The sequence below is a fragment of the Piliocolobus tephrosceles genome, chromosome 19 (genome assembly GCF_002776525.5).
Source record: "Piliocolobus tephrosceles isolate RC106 chromosome 19, ASM277652v3, whole genome shotgun sequence".
Lineage (NCBI taxonomy): Eukaryota > Metazoa > Chordata > Mammalia > Primates > Cercopithecidae > Piliocolobus > Piliocolobus tephrosceles.
Genome location: NC_045452.1, coordinates 45,645,011 through 45,656,196, shown reverse-complemented (window position 1 = coordinate 45,656,196; position 11,186 = coordinate 45,645,011). Strand labels below are relative to the sequence as shown.

Genomic DNA, 11,186 nt, shown 5'->3' with positions numbered 1-11,186 from the left:
CATTTTGGTCAAACTAGAAGCAGGTTGGGAATGAAAGGAACATTATTTCCTAGAATAATTTTTTCTCTGTTGACTAACTTGAGGTATCTAGATTAACCATGAGATACAAAATGTTGGCTGGGTGTGGTGGCTCACGCCTGTAATCCCAGCACTTTGGGAGGCCGAGGCAGGTGGATCACCTAGGTCAGGAGCTCAAGACCAGCCTGGGCAACATGGGGAAACCCTGTCTCTACTAAAAATACAAAAATGAGCTGGATGTGGTGGTGGGCACCTATAATCCCAGCTACTCAGGAGTTGGAAGCAGGAGAATTGCTTGAACCTGGGAAGCAGAGGTTGCAGTGAGCTGAGGTTGCACCACTGCAATCCAGCCTGGCGACAGAGCAAAACTCCATCTCAAAAAAAAAACAAAAAAGGAAAAAGAAAGAAATACAAAATGTTAGTTTGTTTGTTTTGAGATGGAGTCTTGCTCTGTCACCCAGGCTGGAGTGTGGTGGCGCAATCTTGGCTCACTGCAGCCTCCACCTCCTGGTCCAAGTGATTCTCTTCAGTCAGCCTCCCATGCAGCTGGGATTACAGGTGTGCGCCACCACATCCAGCTAATTTTTGTACTTTTAGTGGAGACAGGGTTTTGTGATGTTTGCCAGGCTGGTCTCCAACTCCTGACCTCAGGTGATCCGCCCACCTTGGCCTCCCAAAGTGGTGGGATTACAGGCGTGAGCCACCCCATCCAGCCCAAAATGTTAATTTTAAAGGAGAAAATGGTTATCCTAGAAATTGGGATTTACTGAAGTCTAGTTACTACAATGGGCACTCTGAGACCACACAGCCAAAAACAGTTCTAAAGCTATCAGCCTCTTTGACCACACAACACACCAGTTTTACACATAAAATGTGTCCACTGCCCGCCAGTGACCCGCTAAAAATGGCATCTTGTTCTCCTTTGGTTGTTGTGTTCACAGGGAATTTGAGGAAACGTCAGAAGAGATGGAGGCAGCTTGGCTGTGTTCATTCAAGGGATTTACATGTGTGCTTGTGGTGTTTTTAAAACAGGTCAAAGGCCCTTTCAGAAGCAACTCCATTTCATTGGATGACTTAAAACCCTTCAGAGTGTACTGTTTACAAGTCCAGGCACAACTGCTTTGGAACAAAAGTAACATCTTTAGACTGGGGCATTTAAGCAACACATCTTGCTACGAAACAATGGCAGATGGTAAAATATAACTTCTTATGTCCTTTGTGAACTGGGAAAGAACACTCCTCCAATAGTGAAATCGGGCAGCGCTTATGAGGCCTTGGGTGGTGGGAGTGGGGAGACCCAGTGAGAAGAGAGTGCTGAACTGCAGGTGTAATGAGCTTGTGCTGAGATCTGCGGTAGCGGAGGCTGCCAGACAGCTACCGCTTGCTTTATTTCATTACAGGATTGACTTTAGCTATGAATGTAAGTGCACCAGGTGAGGGTGGGGATAGGGCACTTGCCCATTTTACGAGGACAGGAATGCTTTTTAAGCAGCATGGATGGAACATTAACTGGTGTTTGTGTTGTGTGTAGGAAGATCATTCTGTTCACTTTCGTGTCCTTTTTTTTAGCCTCCACTGAGCTTCAGCAAGTCATCCTGATCTCCGTGGGAACATTTTCTTTGCTGTCGGTGGTGGCAGGGGCCTGTTTCTTCCTGGTCCTGAAATACAGAGGCCTGATTAAATACTGGTTTCACACTCCACCAAGCATTCCGTTACAGATAGAAGAGGTATGTGTGCACACATTTTTTTTTTTTTTTTTTTTTAAGATAGGGTCTTGCTCTGTCGCCCAGGCTGGAGTGTCATGGTACAGTCTTTGCTCACTCACTGCAGCCTCCGTCTCCCAGGTTCAAGCGATTCTCCTGCCTCAGCCTCCTGAGTAGCTGGTATTACAAGTGCTCACCACCATGGCCTGCTAATTTTTGTATTTTTGGTAGAGATGGGGTTTTGCTGTGTTGGCCAGACTGGTCTCAAACTCCTGACCTCAAGTGATCTGCCCACCTCAGCCTCCCAAAGTGCTGGGATTATAGGCATGAGCCACTGCGCCTGGCCATGCCGACATCTTAATGGTGACACAACAGGGCCCCATTGCCCCTGGCAACCCCTAAGAGTGCAGCAGTGGGCAAAGCCGTGGACACAGAGATTTGAGTTAAAAATGGTATGGGGTTATTTTTACCCCATGTTCATATTGACTCGATTCACAGCAGCCAAAATGTGGAAGCACTCTGGTGTCATTGAAGGATGAATAGATAAACCAATGGATGGTCTTTCCATACGATGGAATGTCATTCAGCATTAGAAAGGAAGGGGATTGTGACACATGCCACCACATGGATGGACCTTGAGGACATTATGCCGAGTGGAGTAGGACAGTCATGAAAGGATACTATATGCTTCCACTTAAATGAGGTCCCCAGAGTCATCAAATCCATAAAGATGGGAAGTAGAATGGTGGTTGCGATGGTGGAGGGAGGGAAGCAGGAAGTTCGTGTTGAGTGGGGCCAGACTTTCAGTTCTGGAGCTTTAGAGAGTTCTGGAGATGGATGGTGGTCATGATTGCACAATGTGAATGTGCTTGGCACTACTGAACTGTACACCTAAAAAGAGTTATGATGGTACATTTTATGTTATGTGCATTTTACCACAATTTAATTTTTGTTTTTGTTTTTTAATGGCATGGGATTGGCTAAAAAGGTGGCAGTAGGCCTCTCCGAATGCGCCAGGGAAGTGGCCTGGCTGGAGGACGTGAAGGCGGTGGAGAGGGTGATCAGGAGCTTGAGCTTTGGGGCCCACAGGGTGCTTAGGAGGGTCCTAAGGCAGAGTCAACCCCCAGAGCTGTGAGTGCCAGGCCCTGTGCGCCACTGCCCAGTGAGTATTGCTAGTGTCTGGAAGGACTTGAGAAAGAACGGTAGCATGCGTCTTGGGGAAAGTTATTTGGAAGGACTTGAGAAAGAACAGTAGCGTGCGTCTTGGGGAAAGTCTTATTTTCCTGCGTAGTCCCAGCCCCCTGAGGCTCTGTGAGACCATTGGGCCTTCTGAGGGACACGGTCAGGACATTTTGGGTGTGAGAGGCGAGCTGAGAGAAGAACATTTAAAAAGCATTTGCAGCCAGGCGCAGTGACCCACACCTGTAATCCCAGCACTTTGGGAGGCCAAGGCAGGAGGATCACCTGAGGTCAGGAGCTGGAGACCAGCCTGGCCAACATGGTGAAACCCTGTCTCTACTAAAAATACAAAAATTAGCCAGGTGCGGTGGTGAGCGCCTGTACTCCCAGCTACTCAGGAGGCTGAGGCAGGAGAATCACTTGAACCCAGGAGCTAGAAGTTACAGTGAGCCAAGATCACACCACAGCACTTTAGCCTGGGCGACAGAGCAAGACTTCATCTCAAAAAATAAAAATAAATTAAATAAAAAGCATTTGCTTCTGGAGGCTTCACATTATTCTTGGGTAAACCCAGAGTAAAGGTGTTAGAAACAGAATGTTACTCAGTTACATGCGGGTGAACATAGGTTAGATAAGGTCTAAGTCTACAGAAACACAGCGGCATTTTCAGAAAGAACCCTAGTCACTTGTTCCTTCATCTGTCATGATGTATTAGGTACATAGGCAATAAAAAGATTCCCTACTAGAACCTCCTTGGTCACAAATCATAGCTCCTAACAGGTTTCAGAATCTTACTTGCAGTAATAATCTCTCTATACTGGTAGAATGACCAGCTGAGCCCTAGTACATGAATTTACTATGAGTCATTCTTCTGAGACATGAACAGAAAACACAGGCCTGTCGGTTCACTTTCCTAGGAAAGCGTGAAGAACATCCACCAAAGGTCTCTGAGTTACCTGAGAACAGTGAATCATGTTTCACTTATAATTCTGGGGTTTCACGAGGGTACATGTTTTGGTTTTGTTCCTCTTTCCATCAGTCAGCTATAAGCTTATTGTCTTTCAGTATCTTTCAGCATTTCCAAGAGCTACATACTAGGTTCTTGGTAACTTGGTGAATCTATGGCTAAGCCTAAAGCCTGTGGGAGCAAAAGGAAAATTAATCTCTGGGAAACACCCCTTTATATGTTAAGGCCTAAGGCCCTCCCTCCCAGATTCTCTGCTTGCTGTGCGCTGTGTGTTGTGTGCTGTGCGTTGTGTGCTGTGTTGTGTGCTGTGCGCTGTGTTGTGTGCTGTGTTGTGTCCTGTGCGCTGTGTGTTGTGCGCTGTGCGTTGTGTGCTGTGCGCTGTGTGTTGTGTGCTGTGCGCTGTGTTGTGTGCTGTGTGTTTTGTGTGCTGTGTTGTGTGCTGTGTGTTGTGCGCTGTGTGAGGGGAGGGGTGGAGGAGTGCTTGAGACCAGTGCTTATGAACTTGCCCTCTTTTTCCCCATGACAGCTGAACAAGAGCCCCCAGTCCCTCCTTCGCTGAAAGGTTATCATTTTAGAGACGTTTTAAGATTAATAACCCGCAGGCCTGCATTGAGGGTTGCAAGGAAGAACTTGCTTTTCTTCCAATCAGAAAATCAGAAGAAAAAAACAAAAAACGAAACTTGCTCTTCGTGAGTTTTGCCCTTTTACACTCTCAGCATATTAACATGGTCAGCCCTGGGATGAGTATTAAAGTTATTACTGAGATGAGGGGTAAGGAGTATTCAACTATTAGAAGTTGTTGGCCGGGCATGGTGGCTCATGCCTGTAATCCCAGCACTTTGGGAGGCCGACGCGTGTGGATCACGAGGTTACCTGGCCAACATGGTGAAACCCTGTCTCTACTAAAAATACAAAACTTACCCAGGCGTGCGCCTGTAGTCCCAGCTACTCGGGAGGCTGAGGCAGGAGAATCACTTGAATCTGGGAGGCGGAGGTTGCAGTGAGCCGAGATCACACCACTGCACTCTAGCCTAGGTGACAGAGTGAGACTCTGTCTCAAACAAAACAGAATTTAAAAAACACAACAACAACTAAAGTTCAGAGGTCTGATGTATTGAACTGGTAAACTCATTACAATTTTGCTTTCTAATCTCCCCAAGTATTTAAAGGACCCAACCCAGCCCATCTTAGAGGCCTTGGACAAGGACAGCTCACCAAAGGATGACGTCTGGGACTCTGTGTCCATCATTTCCTTTCCAGAAAAGGAGCAAGAAGATGTTCTCCAAACACTTTGAACCAAAGCATGGGTCCAGCCCACTGGCCCCCTGGAAGAGATCGTGGAACCAGTGGAGCTGCTGGAGTTCTGTCTGGACTTCCCAGACACCAGTATTCCCTTTTCCTGCCTCTAAAAGGCCTGTCCCTGCCTTGTGAGAGACAGTGGGTCTCATGGGGGTGACAAGCTTTTTTTTTTTCCTTGAAGAATTTTCGAAATCAAACAAGTTTTTAGAATGATTCTATGGAGATATCTCAGGAAAATTAAGGCTTCTCTTAAACACTAAAAAGGCATGTAATTGCTTGTTAGCAAAATGGATGTGACACATCTCTGATACTTTTTTCATTGTTGTTTGGCCTGAGCAGTCAGAAGACCTGGTCTTCTTCTCAACTTCAGCAAATGAGCCGGAGCCCCTCGGGCAGGTCACACAACCTGTCCCAGCCTGTCCCAGTGAGGGACACTGAGTGGCCCTTCATGTACGTTCATGGTGTGCTGGCTTAAAATGTAATTAATCCTGTAAATATACTCCTAGTAATTTAAGATTTTGTTTTTAAACTAGAAATAAAAGACTGTATAGTGCATGTTTTTTTTTAAGTCTATGTGAAGTCTTTTCTTTATTGTAGCCTATTTTCTGCAGAGTTTCAGCTTTTTAAAATTACTCAATCTAAACTTGTTTTTTATTAAATAACACCTGCTAGAGCTACAGAGGCCTCACAGGAACTCAGCAAACACTTCCTGTGGATGTTACTTGATCCTCCAAAGGTTATAAAGGAGGCTGGGGCCAAGTGCAGCGGCTTACGCCTGTAATCCCAACACTTTGGGAGGCTGAGGTGGGTGGATCACTTGAGGCCAGGAGTTCTAGACCAGCCTGGGCAACATGGCGAAACCCTGGTCTCTATGAAAAATATAAAACTTAGCCAGCTGTGATGACATGTACCTATAGTCTCAGCTACTTGGGAGGCTAAAGTGGGAGGATGCCTTAGCCTGGGAGGCGGAGGTTACCATGAGCCAAAATGATGGCACTGCACTCCAGCGTGGGAGACAGAGTGAGACCCTATCTTGGCCGGCCGCGGTGGCTCAAGCCTGTAATCCCAGCACTTTGGGAGGCCGAGGCGGGCGGATCATGAGGTCAGGAGATCGAGACCATCCTGGCTAACACAGTGAAACCTCGTCTCTACTAAAAATACAAAAAATTAGCCAGGTATGGTGGCGGGTGCCTACAGTCCCAGCTACTCAGGAGGCTGAGACAGGAGAATGGCGTGAAACCAGGAGGCGGAGCTTGCAGTGAGCCGAAATCACACCACTGCACTCCAGCCTGGGCGACAGAGCGAGACTCTGTATCAAAAAAAAAAAAAAAAGAAAAAAAAAAAAAAAAAAAAAGGCTGGGCATGGTGGCTCATGCCTGTAATCCCAGCACTTTGGGAGGTCAAGATGGGAGGATCACTTGAAGCCAGGAGTTTGAGAACAGCCTGGGCAACATAGTGAGACCTTGTTTTCACAAAAAATAAAAAATTAGCTAGTCGTCGTGGTACACACCTGTAGTCCTAGCTACTCAGGAGGCTGAGACCAGAGGATCATTTGAGCCTAGGAAGGAGTTCAAGGTTGCAGTGAGCAATGATTGCACCACTACATTCCAGCCTTGGGAACAGAGCAAGAGAGACCCTGTCTCAAAAATGTAAAAGTTACAAGGGGGATTTGCAGAAGGCACATTAGCACTTCATTTATATGTGACAAATAACACTATGCTGACCAAGGCAGACGTTTGTGGGCAATAAAGATAATTAACTGATTAATCAATAGTAGTAGTAGCCATTGAGCATGCAAGTCATCTGTCAGTATTGTTGGGCTCTGTTGTTCAAAGGATATGTATTTAAAATCCATTTATAGGCTGGGCGCAGTGGCTTACACCTGTAATCCCAGCACTTTGGGAGGCCGAGGAGGGCGGATCACCTGAGGTCAGGTGTTCAAGACCAGCTTGGCCAACATGGTGAAACCCCATCTCTACTAAAAGCATAAAAATTAGCTGAGTGTGGCAGCAGGCGCCTGTAATCCCAGCTACATGGGAGGCTGAGGCAGGGGAATTGCTTGAGCCTGTGAGGTTGCAGTGAGCCAAGATTGTGCCACTGCACTCCAGCCTGAGCAACAGAGTGAGACTCTATCTCAAAAAAATAAAAAATAGGCCGGGCATGGTGGCTCATACCTGTATTCCCAGCACTTTGGGAGGCCAAGGCAGGTGGATAACGAGGTCAAGAGATTGAGACCATCCTGACCAACATGGTGAAACCCCATCTCTACTAAAAATACAAAAATTAGCCGGGTGTGGTGGTGCGCACCTGTAGTCCTAGCTTCTTGGGAGGCTGAGACAGGAGAATTTGTTGAATCCAGGAGGCGGAGGTTGCAGTGAGCCATGGTCGCACCACTGTACTCCAGCCTGGCGACAGAGCGAGACTCTCAACAATAATAAGAATAAAAATAAATAAAACATAAAAATCCATTCATCTCTCTTCCCATTTGGGAAATGGATGTGTAGATTCATCCCATCTCCCACGCGGAGGGCCACAGCTGCCATCATGCTGCTTTAGGAAGAAGCCCTGCCGGCAGCCCTCTCTTGACAATGGGAAGAGGTGACACTGACTGGAGCTTTATGCAGCTTCTAGCACTAGTCGATGGAGCCACCTTCTCTTCCTCTGTTGGGGCCCTGTACTGCTGGTAAGAAAGTGGCTTTTTTTTCTTTTTTCGAGACAGTTTTGCTCTGTCGCCCAGGCTGGAGTGCAGTGGCACGATCTTGGCTCACTACAACCTCCACTTCCCAGGTTCAAGCAATTCTCCTGCCTCAGACTCCTGAATAGCTGGCATTACAGGCGTGCGCCACTATGCCCGGCTAATTTTTGTATTTTTAGTAGAGATGAGGTTTCACCATATTGGCCAGGCTGTTCTCGAACTCCTGGCCTCGTGATCTACCTGCGTTGGCCTCCCAAAGGTTGAGATTACAGGCGTGAGCCACTGCATCCGGAGAAAGTGGCTAACTCTCTTAAGTATTGTGTACCATGCTGTCTGCGGTGGCAAGAGTTAGAAAAAACAAGGCCCACTCCCACCCCATGCATGCAAGTCTCCCTGTGAAGCATCTGTTGTATGCATTAGGTGCACCCTAAGTAGACAAGTTTGGAGGAAGAGGTCGTAGATAGGAACTGTAAAGACTCACCTTAGACCGTTCAGGAAATCGGAGACAAGAGCTTCTTCTGTTGGGCAGCAGGATGGCGCCCAGCGAGGAGTGGAGGATACACCCATAGCAGAAAGAGAACAGGAAAGAGTTTGAGCCCAGCAGGACAGAGGGCAGATCAACTCTGTTAGAGTAAGTGCGTCTGTGCCACCGCATTTATTTATTTATTTATTCAGAGACAGAGTCTCACCCTGTTGCCCAGGCTGGAGCGTAGTGGCACAATCTCAGTTCACTGCAACCTCCGCCTTCCGGGTTCAAGCGATTTTTGTGCCTCAGCCTCCAGAATAGCTGGGATTACAGATGCTCGCCACCATGCCCAGCTAATTTTTGTATTTTTAGTAGAGATGGGGTTTCACCATGTTGGTCAGGCTGGTCTCAAACCTCTCACCTCAGGTGATCCGCCCACCTCAGCCTCCCAAAGTGCTGGGATTATAAATGTGAGCCACTGTGCCTAGCCTTAAATAGTATTTTCTGAAATGAAATGCCTCATTATCCTTAGTAAAATAAATGACTAATTGATGGGATTAATACTTACACTAGTAAAGGCCAAGACTTGGGTCATTTGCCTCTGTGACATTTATATCTTTTAAAATCACATCTCTGGCCAGGCGTGGTGGCTCATGCCTGTAATCCTAGCACTTTGGGAGGCCGAGGAGGGCGGATCGCCTGAGCTCAGGAGTTCGAGACCAGCCTGGGCAACATGGTGAAACCCCGTCTCTACTAAAATACAAAAAAAAATAAAAATAAAAATAGCCGGACGTGGTGGCATGCGCCTCTAGTCCCAGCTACTTGGGAGACTGAGGCAGGAGAATTGCTTGAACCTGGAAGGCAGAGGTTGCAGTGAGCAGAGATTATGCCACTGCACGTCTGTCAACAGAGCGAGACTCTGTCTCAAAAATAATAATAAAATAAAATAGGCCAGTGCGGTGGCTCACGCTTGTAATCCCAGCCCTTTGGGAGGCTGAGGGCGGAGGGATCACGAGGTCAGGAGTTCAAGACCAGCCTGACCAACATGGTGAAACCCTGTCTCTATTAAAAATACAAAAATTAGCCGGGTGTGGTGGTGCGTGCCTATAATCCCAGCTACTCAGGAGGCTGAGGCAGGAGAATCGCTTGAACCTGGGAGGCAGAGGTTGCAGTGAGCCGAGATTGCACCACTGCCCTCTACCTGGGTGACAGAGTGAGACTCTGTCTCAAAAAATAATAATAATATAAAAATAAAATCATGTCTCTGTCCATAGTGTTTAAATCACATAAAATGGACTTCTGGCCAGGCATGGTGACTCACACCTGTAATCACAGCATTTGGGGAGGCTCAGGTGAGCAGATCACCTGAGGTCAGGAGTTCAAGACCAGTCTGGCCAACACGGTGAAACCCCGACTCTACTAAAAATACAAAAATCAGCCCAGCACAGTGGCAGGTGCCTGTAATCCCAGGTACTCATGAGGCTGAGGCAGGAGAACTGGTTGAACCCACAAGGTGAAAGTTGCAGTGAGCCAAGATGGCACCACTGCACTCCAACCTGGACAACAGAGCAAGAATCTGTCTCAAAAAAAAAAAAAAGGACTTCTTGGTACATAACATTTAAAGAAGGCTGCATAGTCACTATGGTCACTATGTCTTTGAAGCACCACAACAAACAGAGAGGCTCTCTGAAAAGAAATGATACTGATTTGGGAATAGGGTATTACGAGGGCAATATGTGTGCCAGAGTAAACTATATGCATATTTAGGCAGGTGAAGAAAAACAAAGGTTCTTAAAGGAAAAATGAGGATAAGATCATTAAGATAATTATCCTTGGCTATAAGGATCAATAGCAAGGGTGATGCCATTCCAAGTTTAGACAGGCAGTTGCTGGGCAGATGTCCTCATAAAAGTGTTTTTTGTGTAAGGCTGTGAAGGGCTTTGTGCAAGGCTGAGATTTTTGCAGTCTTTTGTGATCATTTTTATTTATTTATTTAGAGACAGAGTCTTGCTCTGTCTCCCATGCTGGAGTGCAGTGATGTAATCACAGCTCACTGCAACCTCCACTTCCCAGATTCAAGAAATTCTCCTGTGTCAGCCTCCTTAGTAGCTGGGACTACAGGCACCCACCACCATGCCCGGCTAATTTTTTGTATTTTTAGTAGACATGGGATTTCGCCATGTTGCCCAGGCTGGCCTCGAACTCCTGACCTCAAGTGATCCGCCTGCCTCGGCCTCCCAAAGTGCTGGGATTACAGGCATGAGCCACCACACCTGGCCTTGTGATCATTTTTGTTATCAAGCATTTATGCATGAGAATCCTTCATGGCCTTCCCCAGTTCTATTTGTCAGGGTTTTTTGTTTGTTTTAAGCACAAGTGAATCCATTTTGATTCTGACAACTTCCACACTATGCAGTCACATCTCTGAGGCACCCAGAGCCCTTCGAAATATATTTGCTGTTTGCCAAATAGTCTCTATTTGAGATGAGAACATCCCCAGCTGTCCTTCTGTTTGGTAAGAAGTGAGACTCCACCCCAGCATTTCCAGAGATGCAGTCACGCCTCCCTGCCCTTCACTGCCGCTCCCAGGCTCCCTTGAGACTCAAGAACTGTCCCATGGAATGAAATGAAAGTGAGACTTCCTCCTTGTCTCCAGTCTGTGGGGAGGGAAAACAGCCGGCTACGCTTGGGAGGGTATGGAAACTGGTCAGAGTGGGTACTTGGGACCTGGGGCCTCAGAGCTGCCCGTTGCTAAGGAGAGGACTCTGGTCAGGGCAACTTGCCAATGCTCTAGGAAGATGATCTAGGGGCCGGGCGCGGTGGCTTAAGCCTGTAATCCCAGCACTTTGGGAGGCCGAG

General features: G+C 47.2%; 1 protein-coding gene across 1 annotated transcript in view; it reads left to right on the top strand.

Annotated features, from left to right (window-relative positions):
* The window catches only part of IFNGR2 (interferon gamma receptor 2), a 38,029-nt gene extending 32,290 nt beyond the window's left edge, over window positions 1-5,739 (top strand). The window contains exons 5-7 of the mRNA XM_023190669.2: window positions 1,051-1,210; window positions 1,588-1,745; window positions 5,028-5,739. Coding sequence (XP_023046437.1) covers window positions 1,051-1,210; window positions 1,588-1,745; window positions 5,028-5,162 — 453 coding nt within the window. The 3' untranslated portion in view covers window positions 5,163-5,739. The remainder of the gene's footprint in view (window positions 1-1,050; window positions 1,211-1,587; window positions 1,746-5,027) is intronic.
* Window positions 5,740-11,186: the final 5,447 nt, after the last annotated feature.